This window comes from Leucoraja erinacea, chromosome 21 (assembly GCF_028641065.1).
Source record: "Leucoraja erinacea ecotype New England chromosome 21, Leri_hhj_1, whole genome shotgun sequence".
Lineage (NCBI taxonomy): Eukaryota > Metazoa > Chordata > Chondrichthyes > Rajiformes > Rajidae > Leucoraja > Leucoraja erinaceus.
Window position 1 is genome coordinate 19,064,945 of NC_073397.1, and position 24,756 is coordinate 19,089,700.

The 24,756-nt window shown below is 38.6% G+C and overlaps 1 protein-coding gene across 2 annotated transcripts in view; it reads right to left on the reverse strand.

Moving 5' to 3' along the window:
• The window catches only part of LOC129707341 (double-strand-break repair protein rad21 homolog), a 48,156-nt gene extending 23,607 nt beyond the window's left edge, over positions 1-24,549 (reverse strand). For both annotated transcript variants that reach the window (XM_055652305.1, XM_055652304.1), the window contains exons 1-8: positions 24,373-24,549; positions 21,420-21,549; positions 18,958-19,057; positions 16,707-16,807; positions 11,809-12,000; positions 9,263-9,370; positions 6,340-6,453; positions 1,754-1,983 (exon numbers count right to left, since the gene is read on the reverse strand). In XM_055652305.1, the coding sequence (XP_055508280.1) occupies positions 1,754-1,983; positions 6,340-6,453; positions 9,263-9,370; positions 11,809-12,000; positions 16,707-16,807; positions 18,958-19,057; positions 21,420-21,549; positions 24,373-24,516 (1,119 nt within the window). In that variant the 5' untranslated portion in view covers positions 24,517-24,549. The remainder of the gene's footprint in view (positions 1-1,753; positions 1,984-6,339; positions 6,454-9,262; positions 9,371-11,808; positions 12,001-16,706; positions 16,808-18,957; positions 19,058-21,419; positions 21,550-24,372) is intronic.
• Between the last annotated feature and the right edge of the window lie 207 nt (positions 24,550-24,756).

Here is a 24,756-nt window from a genome sequence, read left to right on the forward strand (position 1 = left end):
TTCATGTGTCTGGCTAAATGCGTTTTAAACATTACTATATTATCTGCTTCTACCTCCCCGGCAATGTGTTACAGGCATCTACCATTCTCTGCATAAAACCTGCTTCTCACATCTCCTCTAAACTTTGCCCCTCTAACCTCAAAGCTATGCCTTTTATTTCACTCTACTCTGGAAAAAAAGACTATCTGCCCCGAATGTTAATCATATTAGATTACCTTACATTAGATTACATTGTATTTTATTCTTAGGTAGATTTTGGATGTTTCCTCTTTGTTGATTAGTTGCTATCTATTTATCTGTTAGATTTAGATTCACATTTTCTTTGTAAAGTACAGTAAAAGACATCAGTGTTTCCCAATTCTAACAAGGTTTGTTATTGTTACGATAGTAATAAACACTAGAAAATTTGACTCCTGCTCTCGCCATTATCAATTTATACTGATGGAATTCCTAATTTACAGAGACACAAAACTGCAGATGCTGGAATTTGGAGCAAATAACGAGTTTATTTTTTGTTCCTAATTTATTGAATTAATTGAATCTGCAAAATAAAGTCTGTATCTCTTGGCCATAAGAATGAACAGCTGCCTGGAAATTCAAATGCATCATGCTTTTCCTTCAGTACTACTTGATTGGAAATATAGTGATAACCATTATCCTGACATTTCCTTTCACTCCGGAAATTTCACCAGGAAATTCCAGGTGTGTGTCTATGTTGCACTGAAATTTGATGTGGTAGGTCTAAAAACTACAAGTGCTTGTAGCACAATACCACCACAAGCATTATTTTCTACTCGCATTTCTGGACACACATACAGATGTGGCTCTGCATTGTGGACTGTTTTCTAGGAACGGTCCCGATCCCGGATAGGGGTTTGCCTGCATTAAAAAAAATACTGTCACGTCAAATAAATAAATGCCACCCTAATTTGAGGAAGGACATCCTTGGTATTGAGGCAGCGCAGCGTAGGTTCACAAGGTTAATCCCCGGGATGGCAGGACTGTCATATGAGGAAAGATTGGAAAGACTGGGCTAGTATTCACTGGAATTTAGAAAGATGAGAGGAAATCTTATAGAAACGTGTACAGTTATAAAAGGACTGGACAGGCTAGATGCAGGAACAATGTTCCAAATGTTGGGGGAGTCCAGAACCAGGGGCCACAGTCTAAAAAGAAAGGGGAGACCATTTAAAACTGAAATGAGAAAAAGAATTTCACTCAGATAGTTGTGAATTTGTGGAATTTGCTGCCACAGAGGGCAGTAGAGGCCAATTCACTGGATGAATTTAAAAGAGAGTTTGATATAGAACTCTAGGGGCTAGCGGAATCAAGGGATATGGGGAGAAGGCAGGCACGGGTTACTGATTGTGGATGGCCAGCCATGATCACAATGAAGGCTCGAATTTGGCTCGAAGGGCCAAATGGTCTCCTCCTGCACCTTTTTTCTATATTATCAGGAAGCTCTGGCACCATCCATTTCTTAGACCATGTGGTAGTTATTGTATTATTTTGCTAGATTTTCAACTTAGTACTCTGCAAATCAAACTTTAATAAAGCTAAATCATTTCAATATTTTTCTGATCCGGAGTATTTGGACATTTACAATATTCAGAATTTGTTTTTGGATAGAAGGTGAAATGCTTACATTTTGATAAAAAAAGGTTTTGATTAACAAGGAAATGCGAAACAATTTTTTCAAACTTGGAACCTTACTCAAGTTTCAGCAGCACTAACCACGTGAAAAGTGATTTACCTTTAACAATCTGTAATTTATTAGGTGTTGGGCAGGCAGTGAGTTGAGTTTTTCAACTCCACCTGTCTCTTTCCATTTCATTAACTTCTTGGTTGGTGGAGCCAGTTCTATTGTTGTGATTATATCTGAAACATCCTCAATCTGATCACGAATTGTATTACTATCAAGTTCCTTAATACAATCCACAATAAGCTTCCTCCTCCTTTTGCCTCGTTTTCTTTCTGAAAAAACTAACAAGAATATTATCAAGATACATGAGTATGATTTTCATACAACCCTTTTGACACTATGCCACAAAAAACAACTACCATTGAAAGGACAGTCAGACTAAAATCACATTCTCACTGCGAGATTAACATTCTTAAAGAGAAACATAGAAAATAGGTGCAGGAGGCCATTCGCCCCTTCGAGCCAGCACTGCCATTCATTGTGATCATGGCTGATCGTCCCCAATCAATAACCCGTGCCTGCCTTCTCCCCATATGCCTTGATTCCACCAGCCCCTAGAGCTCTATCTAACTCTCTTTTAAATCCATCCAGTGATTTGGCCTCCACTGCCCTTTGTGACAGGGAATTCCACAAATTCACAACTCTCTGGGTGAAAATACCATGTGCTCTAATTTTAGTCACCAGTCTCCCGTGCGGGACCTTATCAAAGGCTTTCTGAAAGTTTAGATACACTACATCCACTGGCTCCCCTTCATCCATTTTACTTGGGTCACATCCTCAAAAAATTCCAGAAGATTAGTCAAGCATGATTTTCCTTTCATAAATCCATGCTGACTTGGACTAATCGTTTTACTGCTATCTAAATGCCCCATTATTACCTCTTTAATAATTGACTCCAGCATCTTTCCCACCACCGAAGTCAGGCTAGCTGGTCTGTAATTCCCCGTTTTCTCTCTTGTTCCTTTCTTGAAAAATGGGATAACATTAGCTATCCTCCAATTCACAGGAACTGATCCTGAATCTATTGAACATTGGAAAATGATCACCAATGCTTCCACTATTTCTAGAGCCACCTCCCTGAGGACCCTGGGATGCAGACCATCAGGCCCAGGGGAATTATCATCCTTCAGTCCCATTAGCCTACCCAATACTATTTCTCGCCTAATGAAAATTTATTTCAGTTCCTCTACCCCCTTAGATCCTCTGTCCTCCAGTACTTCTGGGAGATTGTTTGTGTCTTACTTTGTGAAGACAGATCCGAAGTACCTGTTCAACTCTTCTGCTATTTCCTTGTTCCCCATAATAATTTCACCCGTGTCTGCCTTCAAGGGACCCACATTTGACTGCTATTCTTTTTCCCTTAACATATCTAAAGAAGCTTTTACTGTTCTTCTTTACATTCCTGGCCAGCTTCCCCTCGTACTTCACCCTTTCTGCCCGTTTTGTTTCCTTCTGTTGTCCTATGAACGTTTCCCAATCCTCTGGCTTCTGGCTACTCTTTGCTCATTTGTTCATTTAAAATATATAAAGAGATGCTTACTATGCTCAGAAGCACTATAAATAATAGTTACTTTGCAGTTTGCATCAGTTATTTGTCTTGGTTTTAGTGAAAGCACTACAGGTAAAACAATTACTTCCAAATTCCTGAGATTCAATATCCTTGCTTTCAAAGGCCAAAACATTATGTATAGCAATTGGGAAATCATGTTGCAGCTGTACTATACAACGGTCAGGTCACAATTGGAAGATTGTGTACAGGCTAGTTTAGAGATACAATGTGGAAACAGGCCCTTTGGCCCACTGAGTCCGTGCCGACCAACGATCGCCTGTACACTAGTTCTATCCTACACACTTTACAATTTACACAAGCCAATTAACCTACAAATTTGCGCCAGTTTGGACTGTGGGAAGAAACCACTGCCCCTGAGAAAACCCATGCGGTCCCAGGGAGAATGTACAAAATCCATACAGACAGCACCCATGGTCATGGTCAAACCCGGGTCTCTAGTGCTGTAAGGCAGCAACTCTACTGCTGTGCCACTATGACACCCACATTACAGGAAGGATGTGCTAGCGTGAGAAAGAGTGCAGAAGAGATTTACTAGAATGTTGCCGGAAATGGAGGGTGTTACCTATTAGGATAGGCTGGGTTTATTCTCACAGGACCAAAGGAGGTGACTTAAAGAGGTTTGTAAAATAATGAAGACAAGATAGGGTGGATACTGAAATTATTTTTCTTAGGGTGGAGGTCTAAAACTAGAGAGCAAAGAATTAGAGAGGGAAGAAATCTAAAGCAGCTCTGAGAGGCAGGTATTTCACATTGAGGACGGTGTATGTAATGAGCTGCCAGAGACAATTACAACTTTTAAAACCACAGGCACTTAGATGCGAAAGGAGTAGAGAAATATGGGTCAGATGCAAGCAAATGGGATAAGCCATATGGTTCCTGTAAGATCAAGCTGATCTGATCCTGGCTTAGTTCAAAGTCCCTGCCTACTGCCTACAAACCATAATTATTTTATAGATCAAAAAATATTCTTTCTCAGCACTGATGCATTCAAGGCTTCAGCCTCCACCGCTCTCTGGGATAAAGAATTTCAGATTCGCAATCCTCAGAGAAGAAACTTTCTATCTTCACCAAAGTGTGACTCTTTATTTTGGTAATAGATTACCTGAGACTTATAAAATTCTTCACATCATTTGATAGCAACGCTTCACAATATGGAACAACTCATTAAACATATTCAATGTCACAATTCATTGAAAATTACAATCATGTCCATCAGAACATATCTCTGTTTAAGTCATCCTTAGATCACAGGTGACTAATTTGGTAGAAGTTTGGATAGCTGAGCAGACTCAACTCCAGGTGTTCTTGCTGCCTGCAACCACTTATCGTGCTGAATTTACAGATAAACATCTCTTTGAAGTGTTTTAGTAGAATTAAGGTCATGTCAAGATTTTGCACAAAGCATATCATTTCAAACCAGAATTCTCTAAAAAATATTGTATACCTTACACTCCATTTAGATTTCGCAATGAGTTGTGATGATTTACATAACCAATTTATTATTAATAATACCAATATTGGTAGCAGTCTGAATAACAGGGCTGAACTTCACTGATTTGTATCAACGGTCTACTGTATCTTTATTCTCGCTCGCTATGTCAAATGTGGTATAAATTTCAATTTCCCAGCACCAGCCACAGTGGAGTTTGTATTGATTGAATGCACTGAATACTAAAGTCAATGTGCAAAAGGATTTGACGAATACACGTAAGACTTTGTTTTGAAATCCTACAAAATCCAAGCTTCTTTGAAAGGTTGCGTTGGCGACAACTGGTTTTCAATCATTAGTGTATTTTTACCCAAGCCAAGAAAAGCAAAAAGATTTCTTAAAGGCTCACCACTGAAAGAATTGCCATCTTTCTGTTCATTTGCAGTTTAGCCTGTTTACCTAAATATAAGTTATCATTATGTTGTACTGAGAAACTATAAGCAAAACTATTCATCGACCATGAAGCTGCAAGGTTAGGATGCTATTGGAATTATCCGGGTCACTATTTTATGAGCCTAAATATTAAAGACATGCATTATACAATTCAGCTTATCAAACCTTAAATCCGAGACAATTTCAAACAAATTACCTGTGATCATGAATGCAAGACATGCACTTAGATTCTGTACTAAAAATTCAATAATGGTGGGAGAAATTCTGTCACAAATGTTTGTAAATTTTGAGTACTTAAAATCAAAAAGGAAAATAATTGTTTTCTTCTTGGTCGAGACTACCCTTGTGTTTAACTCCATTCAAGGATCCAAGCAGTCGTTCCAGGTGCGACAAAGGTTCACCTGTATCTCCTCCAAACTCATCTACTGCATCTGCTGCTCTAGATGTCAGCTGATTTACATCGGGGAGACTAAGCGGAGGTTGGGCGATCGTTTCGCCGAACACCTCCGCTCAGTCCGCAATAACCTACCTGAACTCCCGGTGGCTCAGCACTTCAACTCCCCCTCCCATTCCCAATCCGACCTCTGTCCTGGGTCTCCTCCATTGCCAGGGTGAGCAACACCAGAAATTGGAGGAACAGCACCTCATATTCCGCCTGGGTTGCTTGCGTCCGGATGGCATGAACGTTGAATTCTCCCAGTTTTGCTAGCCCTTGCTGTCTCCTCCCCTTCCTTAACCCTCGAGCTGTCTCCTCCCATCCCCCCCACCCTCGGGCTCCTCCTCCTCCCTTTTTCCTTCCTTCTCCCCCCCACCCCCCATCAGTCTGAAGAACGGTTTCGGCCCGAAACGTCGCCTATTTCCTTCGCTCCATAGATGCTGCTGCACCCGCTGAGTTTCTCCAGCATTTTTGTGTACCCTTGTGTTTAGTATGTTTGTGCTTATCCAGTAGGATTATCACTGAATTGTATGCCAAAAAAAAGTCACTGTACTTAGGTACACATGACAATAAATTATCATTGAAAGTTTCTTTAAAAATTAGAAAGGAATTAAATTCCAGGGAATTTATTCAAAATATAGAAAGGTGACCACTGTATTTATCAATAATCTTGAACAATATAATTCACTTTATAACAGGAATAACATTAGTTGTAACAGTAAAGAAATTTATAGAGAGGTATAACTAACCAGTGGCATCAACTGGCTGTAAGGCAAAGCATTCCTCTTCATTGGATATAAGAGTTGTTTGATCACCTATAGCATTCTCTGCCTGAAGTAATGGACCAGGAACATCTGAATTACCTATTAAAATGATCAAATGTGAAAATAATTTAAACACATCTTCAAATTCCACTTAGCTTTCAGCAGATGTGCCGTTGAAAGAAAGAGGAATGGATTAGTTAATGAGGATTAGGATAGTTGCATGGAACTCCTTGCATCTGTGCTCAGAAGCTATTACTGTAAGTCTAATTTTGATGTTTAAATCAGATTGTATAACCCTGGCCCAAAAAGATCATTAGGTCTCCACAAGAGGCCAATGTTGCATGTAAGTTTTTAACCTGAGCTGCAGGCAAATAAGACAAATGTCTTAAAACATAGGCATTGTTATTGTTACCTCAGGCAGTGATGATATTTGTTACACTGACTAATAATCCTGCTCTTGTGAATATTTGGCTGAAGGTTAGGTTTCAACATTGTACAATTCACCAACTGTTTCTATCATAAAATATCAGTATGCCTAGATAGAATTCCGTGGACAAATTCAAGTTAGTTCACTTAAACCTGGAGATTAGCAGCAGGTGTAACGTGTCCTTGTCAATGCCACCCACCATTCTTTGACCAACCAAACAAAAAAATATGCATTTGGAAAGTGGTAGCACAAGGCAAAGAATGGCAATAAAGGGGAATTAGTGGAGTTCTGCAGGAGTCAGTGCTGCGGCCACTACTTTTTCCATTGAATATTGATTAGGATGAGGAGATTGAAGGCATTGTGGCCAAGTTTGCGGATGATATGAAAATAGGTGAAAGGGCTGGTAGTGCAGAGAAAGCAGGGACTCTGCAGAAGGACTTGGACAGGTTGGGAGAGTGGGCAGAGAAGTAACAGATGGAATATAATGTAGCAAAGTGTGGAGTCATGCATTTTGGTAGTAGGAATAAAGATATAGACTATTTTCTAAATGGTGAGAGAATCCAGAAATCGGAGGTGCAAAGGAACTTGGGAGTGCTGGTGCTGGATTCCCAAAAAGTTAATCTGCAAGTCGAATCGGTAGCAAAGAAGGCAAACGCAATGTTACGATTTATTTCAACAGGGATAGAATATAAAAACAGGTATGTAATGCAGAGGCGCCGGCCAGACCACATTTTGAGTATTGTGAGCACCATATCTGAGGAGGGATGTGCTGGCCCTGGAGCGGGTCTAGAGGAGTTCACAAGAATTATCCCAGGAATGAGTGGGTTAACCTATGATGAACATTTGACAGCACTGGATCTGTACTCGCTGGAGTTTAGAAGAATGAGGGGGGAACTCATTCAAACGTATGGGGTGAAGGCAGGAGAAGGGGGTTAGGAGGGAAAGATAGATCAGCCATGATTGAATGCGGAGTAGACTTCATGGGCCGAATGGCCTATTTCTGCTCCTATTACATAATATAAATACAAAACATGACTGAACTAAATAGGCAGTTTAATTTAAATGCGCTAGTGACACAAACTCCAGCAGATAGCTATATAGTGATTGGACTTAGCCAGTTATTCCCAGCATTACTTCTCCATATTTGTGCACGCCTTTAATAACTGAGAAACACCTTTTAAATCAAGATTAAGAATATTTGTATATGAGTTTTGTTGTTGGGCTTCTTTTCTAAAGGGAATAGCTATCTCCTGTTGTTCTGCAGCTTAAGTTCAAAGCTGCCAATGGGAACATAACAGAAAAATCACAGGTACAATTCTCATGATTCCCTAACAATTAATCTCAATAAATACAGATAATGGAGAAGAAATGACAATGTTTGACATAGTGGGTATTCAATCCAATGCGCTTGCCAACAACTGGCTCAAAAATACAATTCATGGGTGAGCTATATCTACTGTATCTTCTATCTATCTATCTTCTATCTATACTATTACTAAAACTCTCATCTTGACCACTTCCGGTCTGCGTTGTAATTAAATTTGTGCAAAAATGATCCCCCATAGCGCTACGATTTTTCGCCACCTTAATCACTATTCTCCTCTGCTGCAAGTCAAATAAGTTTTGTTCCGATCGGTGAAATAGTACAAAAGTTATGAAGGTTTACAAATCGTAAAAACCGCCCCTTCCGGAACCCGCTGTCAATAACTCGGCGAGAATAAAAAGCTGAAGGGGCAGAATGTGTTGAGCAGCCCGCTCAGAGTGTGCAGCCCGCGGGGAGCGCGCACCACGTGGAGAGCGTGCAGAGAGTGAGCAGCCTGCGGACTGCTTCTGCGAAGACCAGCGAGAAACTGCTGAGTCGAACTGGAAGCCCCTTAGTGAAGCCGGAGTGGGACTGGGATCTGCTGCGTGAGGCCGAAAGCTGAAGGCTCCCTCCCTTTCGCCACCCCCCCCTTCTCCCTCACCCACCCCCCTCCCCCACATCCCCCCCCCCCCCCCCCACAACCCCGCTCCCCCTCCCCTGAGTGGTGGAATATTGGTTTGGGGGAACGGGTTGCGTTGGGGGAACAGGTGAGTGGTGGAATATTGCGTTGGGGAATGGGTTGCGTTGGGAGGTACCAGGCCTCCCGTGTGACTGGGACCCAACGGGTTCCACTTAGTCTAGTGGAATATAAAAATCTCTTGACCTGTTTAAAATCCACAATTTCATACATTACATAAAATTGATTTATGGAATTATTAATAGGCAATTGTATTAACAGAGTTAATGGAATTAAGGAACAGATCATCAAAGATCTAAGTAAACAGAACTGCTCAAGGAGCTGAATGGCCTCCTCGTTATTATAAAGAAAGATTTCATCGATCAAAATCAGGAACTTGTGAAAAGGTTTCATTGATAGCACAGTGATTGAGTTGGTACTTAGCTTTCAAAGTTACAGAAAAATAAACAGAGAACACAAATGCACAAGACAACTTCCATACCAGCCTGAGCTGTTTGTAGCTTCTGATTTTCTATGTCTTTATTACTGTAATTATTAATATCTTTAAAATCCACAAAAGCATCTTCAGCTTCGCCACTGAGAAGCTCCTCTGAAAATACAAAGAACCTTTATAATTTATACACAAACTTACTTATGGGGTTATTTATACACCTCTGCTTCCCAAATTATGGTTCAAATCAGACAAAATGTAAGACAAAGACCACAGAAATATAGGTGACTAATCAAACTCTGCTTCTTTAATTGAGGTTAAATCTTTCCATGTTTCATCTTTTGCTATATCGCAATAGAATGTGATTAGGACAACTATGAACCAGACAGCGGTATTGTATCTTAATTCTACAAATTTGATTTACTGATAAAAATCTATCAGTACATTTTCCATCTATCTTGCTTTTCTTTTCTCCAACTCTTTCCAGTTGCCTGCCTTCTTCAAATAACTTTTTTTGGTTTCTTGTGGAAACCTGAACAATGCTTATTATTAAAACATAAATAATTGTGTTTACAAACATAAATAATAGATTACAATCGACTAAAAGTATTTTTTAAAACTGGGACAAGAGAATATCCAGCCTCCACTTTGTCTACCATAGGTGCTAAATTTATTGGATTTGTGCAATACATCAATCCAAAATGAACAGCACATATACTCGTACTAAATTTGAAACACGATTATCTGTTGGCTTCAAATTCAACAACAGTCAACAATGCTAATAAGTGTATATAGTCATTTTACTCTGCCTCCAAATTTTATTCTGTTGCTTTTGGATAGCCATTTAGCTATACAAACCAAGGATACTTCCTAGTATTTATATATTTAGGTATGTTACAAAACCTACCTGAATCGTCATTGGGAATCTGCCCTCAGCCATGTCCGCGATTTTGGCGCTGTTTGGAGGGGGCGGGTTTAAAACGCGATTTTTACTAGGCTGTACTAATCGCAGATGTTCAGCCTAGTAAATCATTAACGAAAAATCGCTGCAAGACCCGGTCGCAAAAGGTATTATTAGTTTTATAGGCCTCGATAATATAGTTATAATAGTTTTAAAATTACTCTCTGATTCCGCAACCTCTCGCAGCCCCAGGGTTTTATAAAGCAAACAATTAAAGGTATGTACCTTATTTTTACATTAAATGGGGCATATATATAACCCTGTAATTAAAGTTATCTATAGCGAGTAGTTCATTTTGGGCTTTTTATATCCCACAGTATTTTTCTCGGCATTTGAGGGCACTAATCCAGCGCGATGTCAACGTTCTAAACCAGCGCGTTCACATGAACCCACTAGAAAGCCGATTTAAATGGGCATTTATTTACAGCAATTGAACACTAAATTCCTTCCATTTGGCCTATAAATTAATGTAAATTAGATATAAAAATCATGTTATATTGTGAATTATTTGTGAATAATCTTTGGACACGTGGGCTATTAAAAAATGTTAATCTTTCCTTAAGAAATGGGCTTTTGACTATCCAAGATCACAGCTTTTTTGTAATGTCCATTGAAAATCAATAGGGAACAAGATGCTAATTTCCGAGTATGAAAATGGCCATAACTTTTTTAATACTTGAGATATGAAAGTGAATTTGGTGTCAAATTAAACTTATTGTTATGCTTTATCTGATGGGATAAATTGCAGACTTGATTTTTAAAATCTCAAAATTTTGTAACATTGCTAATATGTTGAAAAAAGCATTACAATTATTGGTGTACATGCTTTCCTAATATGCATCTTATATTCATAGCCTTTGATCTATGTGAATGCATTATACATTGCTTGGGCAATGCAGTGCAACGTAGTGTGTGGAGGGGGCTATATTTATCCCGTATATTTCATATAAATGACTGTTTAAAATATGTAGGTGCAAATAGAGAAATCTAAACGCTTTCCAGCCACAGATACTACTCAACCAACTAAATTCCTCCAGCAGATTGCTTGTTGCCATAGAAATTGAAATATCATATGCTTGCTGTGTTCTCAATGTACATTTTTGACTTGCTTATTTATAAGTTATGATTCTGCACAGTAGTAATTGAACAAATGATCAATATACATTTTAGCAATGTGTAAATAGGCCGATTCTTATAAAAACAACCTATAATGCAATGATTTCTTCACCAGTTGCTCAGGTGTCAAATACATACTCACAAATGAATTACAAATCATTCAAGTGTTTTCTTGTAGAAATGATTTCCGACCATCTCATTCCAATGCTTACAACAGACTGCCATATAGCTGGCTAACCATGGACACTACAAATAAACCTTCTGAATAATCAAGGCTAGAATTGTTTCCAGTAATATTTTTTCTTAAATAAGGAAAATGTAGATGAGACATATAATAGGCTGTTGGTTTGTTTTCAGTCATATTTTCACAAGATCATTAAGTAATAACCCCACGTTTCACAATGGTCATTAGTACATTACTTCTTTGCATTTGTTTCAGAAATGATGACAAAGTACTAACTAGGAAACAGATGAAAGTAATAACACATTTAAAATATGTCTAAAATTCCATGAAACATACCTAACATACAGGCTGCTCCCTCATCTCCAAATCCATCGTTCTGAAAGCTATTTCTATCATAGCTTAATGTGAATCCTTCTTTCAAGATAGCACTAGAATTATTTATTGGTGTTTGAGGAAGTAACGACTCACTTGTGCTCATTAGATTATCATCCAGGATACTACTATTCCCTAACATCTTATAACCATGACCTGCCAAAGAAAGTATGTACATACAAAGTTATTTTTGCACAAAAAATAGTCCAGCCATATCACAGTGAAGCCACTGTCAATTCTTAGGAGAACATGGAGATTTTCTTTATTTGACTAGGCACAAGTGAACTAGTGGGTGGTTTAATGATGAAGGCAAGGAATTCATAGTAAAATAGACATATGGAGACATTCACAATCAAATGTAGATATTTACAATTTATTTATGGATATCAGGAAAATGGTACAATTTATTTTCTGACAGGGTTATTTTTCACCATCACACATGTCACAGCAATCCTTAAATAATAGCTAGTCTAAGCCCAACATTTTACCCTGAATATAAAATATCTACTTATGCAAAATAGCAAAGAACAGCACAACTTGTTTTTTAAGGATATAAAACATGAAATTCCTGTAATAAAAATTAAGTGCAGATGCTGATTTATACCAAAGATAGACACAAAATGCTGGAGTAACTCAGCGGGTCAGGCAGCAACTCTGGAAAAAAGGGATAGGTGAAGTTTTGGGTTGGGCCCCTTCTTCATGAATTTCCTGTGAGGTTAAAGTTGTACATCACACCTTGAGCAGATAATGGAGCAGTACGTCACCGATGAAACAAAGTGCATTATTCAGGGTGCAGTCTTTCACATAATACACAAATAAAGGCAACATCTGGCATGTCAGGAAGATACAAATTTATTTTGGTGCAGAATTTTAAAGAAAATATATCTCCATGTGTTTTGGTCAATATTTATCCCTCCACCATCATCATTCAACAAATTATATGGTTGATACCACGGTGTTTTCTATCTTGCAGTTTTCTGCTCCCAATTTCTTTTTACTGAATGAAGATATTACTGACTGAGCAACCTTTTATTACTGATTGTTAATTACCTTCAAAATAAATGGCAGTTTGGGAAATCTCGCCATCCGGCATCCAGGGAGAATACGGGCTGCCAGTGTCGTGATTATGCCACTTGCATGAAAACTGATTTTAAAAATTACTATTTATCACACACCCATTTACCATACATAAACTTAACGACAAACAATATGTCATCTCCTTACCTTTTAAGTAACATTTACACTGATATATTTTAGAGCAAAGTATTAATGAAGCAAAAATAAATCAGATGAATGACCGTACTTACCATCACCTCGGGTGCCAAATCTTCAAAGAGGATATTGCAGCTAATTAGCAAAACATTTAAAATTCACTGTTTGAACAAATTTTCTGAAAAAATATTTTTACCAGATGCATGAAAATTCTGATTGTATGACTACTGGCTAAATAACCATTCACTGTACTTTTGCTGTGTGTCCCTATCCTACTCTCATTTTTACTTAATTTTCTCTTGCTATATTTCTCTGTTCCCATCTCAGGAGATAGGTTAGTGATTACTTTCCATTAGAAGCTCACCAACAGCACCACCTCTCTTTATAACTTCCTTCCACCCTGCTTCCTGGAAATAATTAATTCCATTTTCCAAGATAGTGCCTTGCCCTCTGTCATAACCGACAGAACCCTGGACTGTGTTTCACCTATTTCTCATACTTCTGTTCTCATCTACTCTCCTCCATGCCAGAGCAAGGATAGGCTACCCCTAATCCACACTTTTCTCCCACACCAACTTCGCATTCAATGGACTGGCTTTCACAATTTCCACCACCTTTAACAAGGTTCCACCATTGGTCACATCTTCACCAATTCTACCACTATTATGAAGGGGCTGTTCCCTTGGGAAACATGAAGCAGATAGGGCCTATGTTTTCTTGAGTTTAGAAGAAAAGGATGTGATTTGATTGAAATATATATTTCTGACATGGCAGATGAGGAGTTCTGGCTACGGTACATGGAATCAGAGATCAGCCTTTTCAGGACAGAGACAAGGAAAAATGTCTGCACCCAGAAAATTGAGAATCTTTCGAATCCTCCACCCAAGAGGGCTGTGGAACCCCATTAACTGAGTATACGAAATATATATTTCAATACAGAAATCAGTATGTCTTTATATATGAAAGGAATCAAGAGCATGGAGTTTAGATAGGGAAGTAGAGTTGAGGTAGAAGGTCATCATGATCTTACTGAATAGTGAACAGGCACGAGGCCAAATGGCCTGCTGCTCTTCTATTGTATGTTCTTAATATATCTAAAACAGACGGAGGCACAAAAAACACTTTTTTTTTGGAGCAAGTAGCTACTTGGCTGCTTGTATAATATTTTGCCAATTACAATAATTTCAAAAGGCTGCTCATACAGGGTTGAGTTCAAAGAAAAGTATTTTTGCAGGCGAAGCTTAAAACCCACATGCTCAAAGCAGCTGAGGTATTTCACATAAACAAGAACCTCCGGACTATTATGTATGCAAACACAGAATAAATTAATGTGCAAAAGCAGATTTTCAGATCCTCTCTAGTGTGCCCTGAGGTGGAAGACTAAGCGGAATGATTCTTAACAAAACATTTTCTCTTGTTGCCGGCAACAAAGCAGGTCATATTACCATGTTGCTGTATTTTGTTAACACCTTACCAGAAATATGAGTCAAGATTAATCTTTTTAAAAACTTTCTTCCAACACATGACATATTTAGGACATATTAGCAGTCTTAGTGCGGCGGGGACGTACTTACATACCATCTGGAGCGGGATCCCTCGCCGTGAATCCCTGGAGAAGAGCTCCGACCGCCGGCCTACGTCATCCTGAAGCCGCGGTCTCCGGTAGGGAAGCACCGATTCGGCATTTACCTTCCAGACGAGGGCCTGTCATCTGGCCGCCCGCAGCGGTGACTGCGGAGGTTATGGGGAAATGGAGGAGGGCTGACTATACTTTGTGCCTTCCACCACAGTGAAGAATGCTGTGGTGGATGTTTGTGTTAATTTTTTATTGTCTATTGGGTGTTTTTTTTTTAATTGTACCGATGCTGGCAAGTTAATTTCACTGCACTTTATTGTGTATGTGATGAATAAATCTGATTGATTGATTGATCGATTGTGAAGGATATTCTTTCGTAAACTCGGTGTAGTTATGTGGTTGCAACTATAAATTTACATTTTAAGCCAGATGACTGCATCAGCGTGGCAAAGTATATCCCCAAGGTACCTATTTGTGTTTGAGGTCCAGGGAATGAATCATAGAAACATAGAAATTAGGTGCAGGAGTAGGCCATTCGGCCCTTCGAGCCTGCTAAGTCTATCCAGTCTTTCTTCATAAGACAGTCCTGACATCCCAGGAATCAGTCTGGTTAGCCTTCTCTGCACTCCCTCTATGGCAATAATGTCCTTCCTTAGATTTGGGTCATTGTGGCCATGACCCTGTTCCCAATGACCGCACAGTGTGAAGCATAGAAAAAGTGAACAGCACTTTTGAGATATGGTCTCAAATCAGCCATGCCGTAATGATCTATTTAATTAGCTACTTAGCCTGAGACCACTATTGTTATGGCGATGGGATCCAAGAAATATTAACACAGAAATGAAAGATGCACCTACATAAAAGACTTAGCGTCTATACTAAGATGCACAGGTACATTTTTATTCCACTACATGGCCAGTACATAACCCATTAAATTAATGTCACACTGAAATTAATGACATTGGAAATCAAATTTATTCTAAAATGGATGGGAAATCCCCCAGTGCCTGCTTATTTGCAAGAGTGATGAAAATCTACCCCGTAAGAAATAAGATGAGTTTTCAAAGGTCTTTATAAAAACAGACTAGGGATTGTTTCAAGAACACAAACTTATGGTTTACACATTGTTGGGACACCTCAGTTCCAACAATAGAGTCTAATCAATTCCAAATGGCTATGATGGCTGCAGATCAGCTTGAGTGCAATTAGGCAAGCAAAGCTTAATTCAAGTAAATCCAAGATACAAAGTAAGCCTGCCAGGGCATTAACAGCGCCAATGTCCAGAGCATTCCCATTCAATTTGCAAGGGTTAACAGCATAATTTAAATGGTGTTAAATGGCACAAGATATCACTCTCTGCAATTATGTGATCTCCTTCAAAAGGAATGACCATTAAAGATTCTGCCACAAAAGCAGGAAGAAGTCAATTATCCATCCCGTTCCTCTTTAATCAAACCTTTTTACACATTTGTAAGGCTTACTGGTCCGATGGTTACTTTTTTTGCAGCCTTCTTAAGCAAAGGCACACATTAAGTCACCCTCCAGTTTTCAGGCACCTCACCCGTGTCTAACTATGATTCATATATTGCAGCAAAGGCTTGTGCAATTTTCTTCTCTAGCTTCCCACAGGATATACCTAGAGATTTATCTAACTTCATACGTTTTAGGTCATCTAGCATCTCCCTGACTGTAATAAGGACTATCCTCAAGACATCACCATTATCTTTCCCAAGTTCCCAGTCTTCATGTCTCTCTGCAGTAAAGACAGAGGTAAAATATTTATTGAGGACCTTGCCCAAGTAACTACAGCTCCACACAGAGGACCACTTTGGTTGCTGAGGGCCCTTTGTCTCTCTGCCTTACCTTTTTCCCTTAATACACTCATAAAATCTCTTTGGATTCTCCTTTTCTTATCTGTCAGCTATCTCCTGTTTATGTCTGTCTCTAATGGTTATAAATAACTTCTTACACTACGGGTCGTTACAGAATCACATGTAATGCAGCAGGAAATTTCGAGCCATGACGGTATATTATAGATTTATCAAGTAATGACTATGAACAGCTTGCTTCTCACCAAATCCGTCATCCTGGAGAATACTGCACAGATCTTCTTTAAGTGTAATGGCCTCAGATGTACTCTGGTTCAGTGTAAAGTGCTCAGCAACATCAATTGCACTAGAGAAAGTAAAATTTAATTAAATTAATAATCACTTTTTCCATGCTCTAATATAGAAATTACATTCAACACTCCATACGCTGTTTATTGTCTAAATGTACAATCGTTATTCAAAATTAATACTGATATATTTTTCCATTTTTTAAGTCGTTTGAGTCATGTTGTTTGTAGAACCAAAGCTAACCTGATAATTCTTTACTAAAATCCAATGTTTTCTTTTACATTTATCCCATGTGCGATAGCATTATAATTAAAAAACAAATTAAATGGAATCAGCTTCAGCAGAATAAGAAGGATGAAACTTCAGCCTTGGGCTGTGGATTTGTACCTAAGATTTCCACACATAATGAGTTCCCCATTCACTGCACTATCACCAGATCACTGAAGGACCGCATCAAAGGGACTGCAGTAAACAGACTAATTCCCTTTTAGCAATATTATAGATGCTATTTGCATAATTTTCATTTCACAGAAATGTGCTGAATGTGTGTCCTGCATTGATGCCTGAGAATCAATCACTCTTCATTCAGAAGAAGTGTAATACAATGACTCGGTCATCCTTGCAGTTCTGAGCACATTGCTACTTTTTCAGCAGAAAAAGTTAATGTCCCTTCACCAGAAATTCCAGTATTTCCCTGGAGGCAGACTTGAATGGCACAGATGAGGTAGGCAATTAATATTTTGGTATTGCCCTAATACCTGTTGCATAATCACCATCTTCCCTAATGGTGAGCTCTGATGGTGAGCTAGAGATCCAACAATGACTTGTGGCAGTTGGGGGTAAATGAGACCCTTGGATCAGGTACTTATCGGAATCAACAGTGTTCCAGGGCAGTTTTTTTTTTGAGGGGAAGAGGCAGGGAAGAAATAATCAATTTTTCATGATCAAGAGCGATGGTCAGCCTCCTTGTGATTGGATGAAAATTGGTCAGCTGAATGAGGTCAGAGCAAGCACATATCAGGGTTTTAGTGAGAGGTTGAGATTGAAAAGTGTTTTAATGCCAATTTTGACAGTAAAAATCTCTCAACTGCAATTATATTTAAAATGTTAAAGAAAGCTTGTAATTGGTACTGCTAAAATATTGGCAGCTTTGAACATTTTCATGTCTGAATTGTAGGGTGAGGGGAAGGCTGAGACTTTGTTCCTTGGAGTGTCGGAGACTGAGTGGTGAAAGTGTATAAAATCATAGGGTGAATGCACACACCCTTTTTCCCAGGGTTGGGTAATCAAGAACTAGCGGGCATAGGTTTTATGTGAGAGGGGGAAGATTTAAAACAAACACGAGTGGCAGCTATTTCTGCACAAAGGGAGGGAAGTATGTGTATGCCAGAGGAAGACAAAGGCAAATACTTCAATGATATTTAAAATAAATTTAGACATGTACATGAATAGGAAAGTGCAAATGGAACCAGCCTGGATGGGCAACTTGTTTGGCAAGGACAAGTTGTTCCAAAGGCCCTGTTTCCCTACTATACAATTCTATAACTCCACAATATATGCAGAGAATTAAATGAAGTAATGAAACGAGATAAGCATGATGGGTACCAAACTGCAAATGTAAAACAATCAAACATTGGCTGACAATATTGGCAGCATATCACCGTAAGAATTTAATGGGAATAAATAAAGAAACAAAGCAGCCAATTTCTTCAATGTAGAAAGTTCACCTAAGAAATAGAAAAATATCCACAGCACCAGAGGCAGGTTGCTGAATAATTTTAATGGGCTTAGAAATGATTTTAATCTTAATTGAGCTGCATGGTGGCAAAAATATCATCAATAAGATAAAAAAGGGCCAAGAATTATTCCTATACTTCAATACAGAATCAGATCAAGACATTCTATTGTAACTAGAGATAAGTAAAATGCTTCTTCGCTTGCCTTTCCACATTGTAATTTTATAAAACTGAATGTTACAAACATGATTTAAATAGCAAAATAGTTAAACCAATTATTTTCTTGTATTTAAAACAGAACAAAACAGCACATTGTCAGTAGCTGTAACAAATAGTTATTTTGTTAAAACAATGTTTATTACCACTAAACCAAGCACCTTTAAGGGTACATATTTGGATGAGCAAAACAGCAGCATGTAAGCAGAGAGAAAACACAATTTTGTCCATCAATGTACAAAGTTCAGGGACTCACTCCACATCTGGCAGCTGAATAGAAAAATCATGAAACTCCTCAGGCAAAGTAATGGCATTATATGTGGCTTCAAGGTTTTCTTCAGCAAGATCCACAATATCTGCAACAACGAAATCACAACCAATTACGACTTTACAATGTTACAGAGCTTATAGGTTAATGTTATTTACTTTACTGCAATTCCAAACAATCATCAAGAAAATTACAGCAACAAAAACAGCAATTTGATTTCTCACCATCAATGGTGACTGCAAATTGAAAAATTCTATTAGTTATAGTGATTTTACTGCTTCAGAATATCAATCTGGGATTGTATTTTTTCCCAAGATTATTAACAGAAAGAGAAAATGACCACTGCACAGAAGAGCATTAAACCCATTGACTGCTTATTGCTTATTTGCAAGAGTAATCTGGCCAGTGCTTCTCCTCTGCCCATCCACCCTTGCCCTGAAAATTCATCCTCATTGAATGATTTAAGTGAATCTATCTTCATTATTTATTATCAGTCAAAGTGCATTCCAGATTTCCAAACCTTTGTTTACAAAATAACTTTCTCTTCATGGCACAGTTGGTCCTATTAACTATTACCCTGATGCTGTCCCTCGTTCTTGAACTTTCCACCAATGGAATCTGTTTCTATTTGTAATAGTACATTGCTTCTATAAGATCTTCTTACCCCCTCCTCACGGCGTTCAATCCCAAAGCCTGCATTATGTTCAACCTTTTGTATACTCTTAACAGAAGAGATGGATATGAATCTTGGATACATCCAATCATTGTCTCAAGGATGGGAGCTTTCGCCAATCAGACCGGAACCAGTCTTAATAAAGCAAACATAAAAGTCTCACAGTCAAGAAAATGCCTTTAGGCCCGAGAAAGCTAAACTGGCCTAGAGGGCACGGGTAATCAGCACCAGTGGAACCAGTCCTGGAATAGCTCAAATTCCAACAATAATTGCTAGTGTATTGACCCTATCTATGTGTAGAAGAGGACGAGTTCTGTCCAAAGCAAGTAGTAGTTTTATTTCATTGGGACTAAGACACATATGAACACACACAACCTTCAGAACTGACTGGCTGCTTCTGGCACAGAATCCTTTACAAGACACAACAGTAATTATTTCATAAGATAAGGGTTTACACAGTGACTGTAGGAGAGTTCTACAGTTGTAGACCTACTGATGTTGTAGGCATTCATCACTCACGTTATACCCAATTCATGTTATGAAATCATGGTTTAGAGCAAAACTATCTGTATCCAGATTTGTAATTTTCCTTGTAATCCCCAATACCATTCTGCTTCAAGTTGGTGGACTGATCCATATTCAAGGATTCATAGGCTGACCTAAGTATGACACTGCTGTCACAGACTTCACCACTAATTGTGAAGAGAACTGCATACCAAAGTCAATCTGAAGGTTTTTACTGAATGAACCATGAGATCTACTTCCTATTGAAGTCCAAGTCTGAGGTGTTCCAGATAGGGATCATGACCTGTTCAGGAAATCTGGATACAACCTTTGCAGAGCCTTCAGCGCTACCAAGAGACAATTCCTGACCAAGTTAGTGTCCCATACTAACTACATGGACACTTGTTGCTTGTGGCAAAGCCTTCATACTATAACTGGCAACAAAGCAAAGGTTGTGGAATGACATCAACTGCCCTTACAGACTAAGATGTGCCTGTATCCATGGCCACCATCGCAGCCGTCTGATCAGCCCTACTGAGTGTGAACCCATGGAAAGTGACTGACCCAGATGGATCCCTCTCCGTATCCTCAAAACCTGTGGACTAGGCAGCAGAAGTATTTGTGGACTTCCTCAACCTCACCCTACTCCAATCTGACGTTCTCGCCTACTTTGAGAAAACCATTATCATACCAGTGTCAAAGAAAAACAAGGTAGTGTGCCTTCCAGTGACTCTGGTATCCACCAATGTGAAATGCTTTGAGAGGCTGGTCATGGTGCACATCAACTTCCTCCCAGATACCCTTGATCCACTGCAGTTCTGCATTATTTCCAAATTTATCCGGTAAAATTAAATAACATAAGTTTGTAACCCAGACAACAAAAAGATAATGGCATGACAACTTATGGCAATGAAAACAGTGTAAAAAAAACTACTGTAATAACTGAATTAATTATAGTTAGCAAAATTGTAATAAAATAACTCTCCAAAAATGCAAACATTTTGGTATGTTCTAAAGATCAGTGACATTGACACATTGCCCAACAGAAAAAATCAATGGTCTAAGGAAATTATGAAAACTTCTTAGTTCAAATAACAACTAAATCTATGAAGATATTACGAGGATGAACCAAAACAAGGATAAGGAATATATCTGTGAAAGATAGATAACGTCCTGTGGCCATATCTGTATCCATGAAATCTTGCAATAATCAAAAGATGGAATTTTACACGAATCAAAACATTTATCCAAAGTTCCAGTGACTGAACTATACCTGGACGAAAAGCAATCCTTATTTTTGTGAATGCCTCATTGCAGTCTGCCAGGAGATACTTTGCCTTTCGATTGTAAATCCGCACCACTCCTAGAAGCAGGTGGCCTGAAGTTCTCAGTGCAATTTTAACCTAAGAGGGAGCACAAATATGAAACTAGTTGTCCTGTGTCGTGAATAAAGTTCTAAATTATTGTCCCACCTAGACTCATGTACCATAGATTGCTATCCATATTTGAGACTAATTTTGATCTAGTTTATGCTGTTGCCCCAATAGCTCAAGGGATCTGAATTCAATCCTGACTGTAGGCGCCGGCTCTACAAAGATTAGTTTTTTCTAGCTGCATGGGTTATCTCTGATATGCCCCCCTCATTCCAAACACATGGTGGCAATTTGAGTTATGTAAATATTGGCTTAGTGTAGGTTAATGGCAAAAGGTAAAGAAGGGGAGTTGGTGGGCATGTGCGGAAGATAATGTTGCTGGTGGGAAAATAAAGAGAGGGAGTATTGAAACTAAAATATCGCTCACCTTGTAACTATCATTAGCCAATGACTTCCTCTATATACATGTATATATACATATAAAAATATATATACCAGCTAGCAATGGCATAAAAATAAGTCTCCATCAATGTTTAAGGAAACTTTAGTCCTCTTTGTGTCCAAATGAAAGTGTACTAAATATTAACAATATTTTCCTTTAAAAATGGTCCATTCAATACCAAGGGAGTTGATGCCTATGGTAGAGTCCCTATCATTAAACCTAACTGTGATAAATCATTTCAAAATATAATTGGGATATAACTTATCTTTATGGTCCATCAACTCCCCTGATAAAAAAAATCAAATGATTTGTCTAATCTTTTACCATTGCTCCCCTCCAAAAAGACTTCTCACAGTAGAATTTTAACTAGCTGTGACACAATACACATGGGATAACGATAACACAGCTAGTGGAGCTGCTGCTTCACATTTCTTGTGAACCAGGTTCAGCCCTGACCTCCAGTGCTGTCTGCATGAAATTTGCATGTCCTTTCTGCCACTGTATGGATTTCCTCCAGGGGCTCCTGTTTCTACCCACATAATAAAATTGTGCAGGTGGGTTGGCCATTATAAATTACCCCTAGCAGGAAGGTGAACTGTAGAATCTGTGGGAAGTTGATATGAAAGTGGGATGAATAAAAATAGGATGTGTAAATGGGTGCATGATAGTCAGTGGGGATTTGCCATAAAGTAGATCAAAAACTATTAATATATAAAACCCTAAACTCCTGCAAGTGGACAAACTCCTTGATCCTCAGCTCATTGTTGTTAGGACCAGATTAAATTCCTGTTTCAGATATGTTCCATATAGAAAAATATTGAGGTCACAAGGAAGGGCATTGAGCAATATATTTGGGATGGGCTTTTTACAATAAGGTAAAAATCGAAGCATAGATGAAACTGTGGCCAAAGAACTGGTGCATAAGGGAGGGCTTTTGGTACTTCGATCATTGATATTGCCTTTGAAGGCAGGGACCTGTAGAAGTAGGATGGGTTAGATCTAAATAGGAAGGGGACCGATGTCAAGACACCAATCTCTCCCTCAATGTCAGAATATCAAAGGAGCTAGGCATCAATTTTAATAACCCATCAACATCAATTGTGCTAAAGTTCCATGGTGTAAATATCAACAGCAATTTGTCTTGATCCATCTGCATTGAAGCTAGTCATGAAAGCCCAGCAATGTTTATTACTTCCTCAGGAAATTTGTGTCTCCAATTACACTAATTTCTACAGATGCATCATAGAAGGCATCCTATCAGGATGCATCACAACTTGGTTTAGCAACTGTTCTACCCAGACCACAAGAAAATGCAGAAAGATGTAGATGCAGTCCAGTCCATTACAAAAACCAGCCCCTCGCTCATCGACTCTGCACTTCACAGTGCCTCGGGAAAGCAACCTACATAAACAAGGACCGCTCACTCCATGATCATTTCTTCTTCTTTCCTCCCCCATTGGGCAAAAGATATAAAAGCTTGTAAGCAGGTACCGCCAAATTTAGGAACAACTCCCTTCCCCGTTGTTATCTGACTCTTGAATGAGCATCTCATAAGCTTCTCCGTCTCCAAATCTACCTTGTTTTGTGTCATGCACATTTTATCTGCAGCTGTAACACTATATTCTGCTTATGTTTTCCTTTTCTGTTTCCTTATGTATGATTTGATTGTACTCGTGTATGGCATGTTTTAATTGCAGAGTATGCAAAACAAAGTTTTTGATTGTATCTCAGTACCCATGACAATAATGAAATAATATCAATATTCAGGGAGGTTTTCTTGTAAAACTAGGAGGGTAACAGGAGCAGTGTTGCAGGTAGAGAGATTGACCTGAAAAATCAAGGATAAATCAAGCAAGTTCAGTTGGCAGAGCCGACAGAGGCAGGTTAGGGAGTATAGCAGGGCTGGCAGGTTTAACTGCATTTACTTTAATGCAATGAGCCTCATTGATAAATCAGATGAGCTTAATTTATGTGTTAATATGCGTGGATCGCTGGTTGGTGCGGACTTGGTGGGCCGAATGGCCTGTTTCTGCGCTGTATCTCTAAACTAAACAATGGATCTATGCTGTATGACTGAATAATTAGTGTAGATGGTCATAGCAATTTATTCTTTAAATATTTCATTCCATTATGAATAGAAATATTCAAATTGGATGTGAACATTAAACCACCAAGCATGAGCAGTTCCAATTTTTCATTCAGATATGACCTGACAAAGATGCAACGATTTTGAAAAGTCGTGTGAATTGTAATCTACAAAGTACTGCAGATCACATATTTATTACATTGTGCTTTGTTAAAAGTAATGTTCAATTATTATTACATTCAAAATATTAAGCAATTTGTTACTGATTTGTTGTGTTGTACAAATATTAGAACCATCTTGTTAAATAAACATTTAGTTGCTTTACCTTGGGTGAAATAATGCTTTCAACAGTAGCCTCCAGGTTACACTCAAAAACATGAGCTTTTGTTAGCTTTTTATCCCAATGGGCAGCCAGCCAAATTTTTGCTAGTGGCCCACGTTTGCTCAGAAATAAGGAGGCATAGAACATTGCTGCAGCTGCAAGAATCACGAGCAAGAGAAAATGTTGCTGAAGGAGAAAAATTAGAAATAACCATTGAAGAATAATGGATCACATTAGTAACAAGACAGCAAGGTGCAAGCGTGCTAGCAAACAGCCATATCGCATGCATAGCTCCTTAATTTATTTTTTACCATTGACATGCATGATGTATAAACTCAGAAACAATTCAAATCCCAAATTGTTTGCAATGTTTAGAAATTTAGAAAT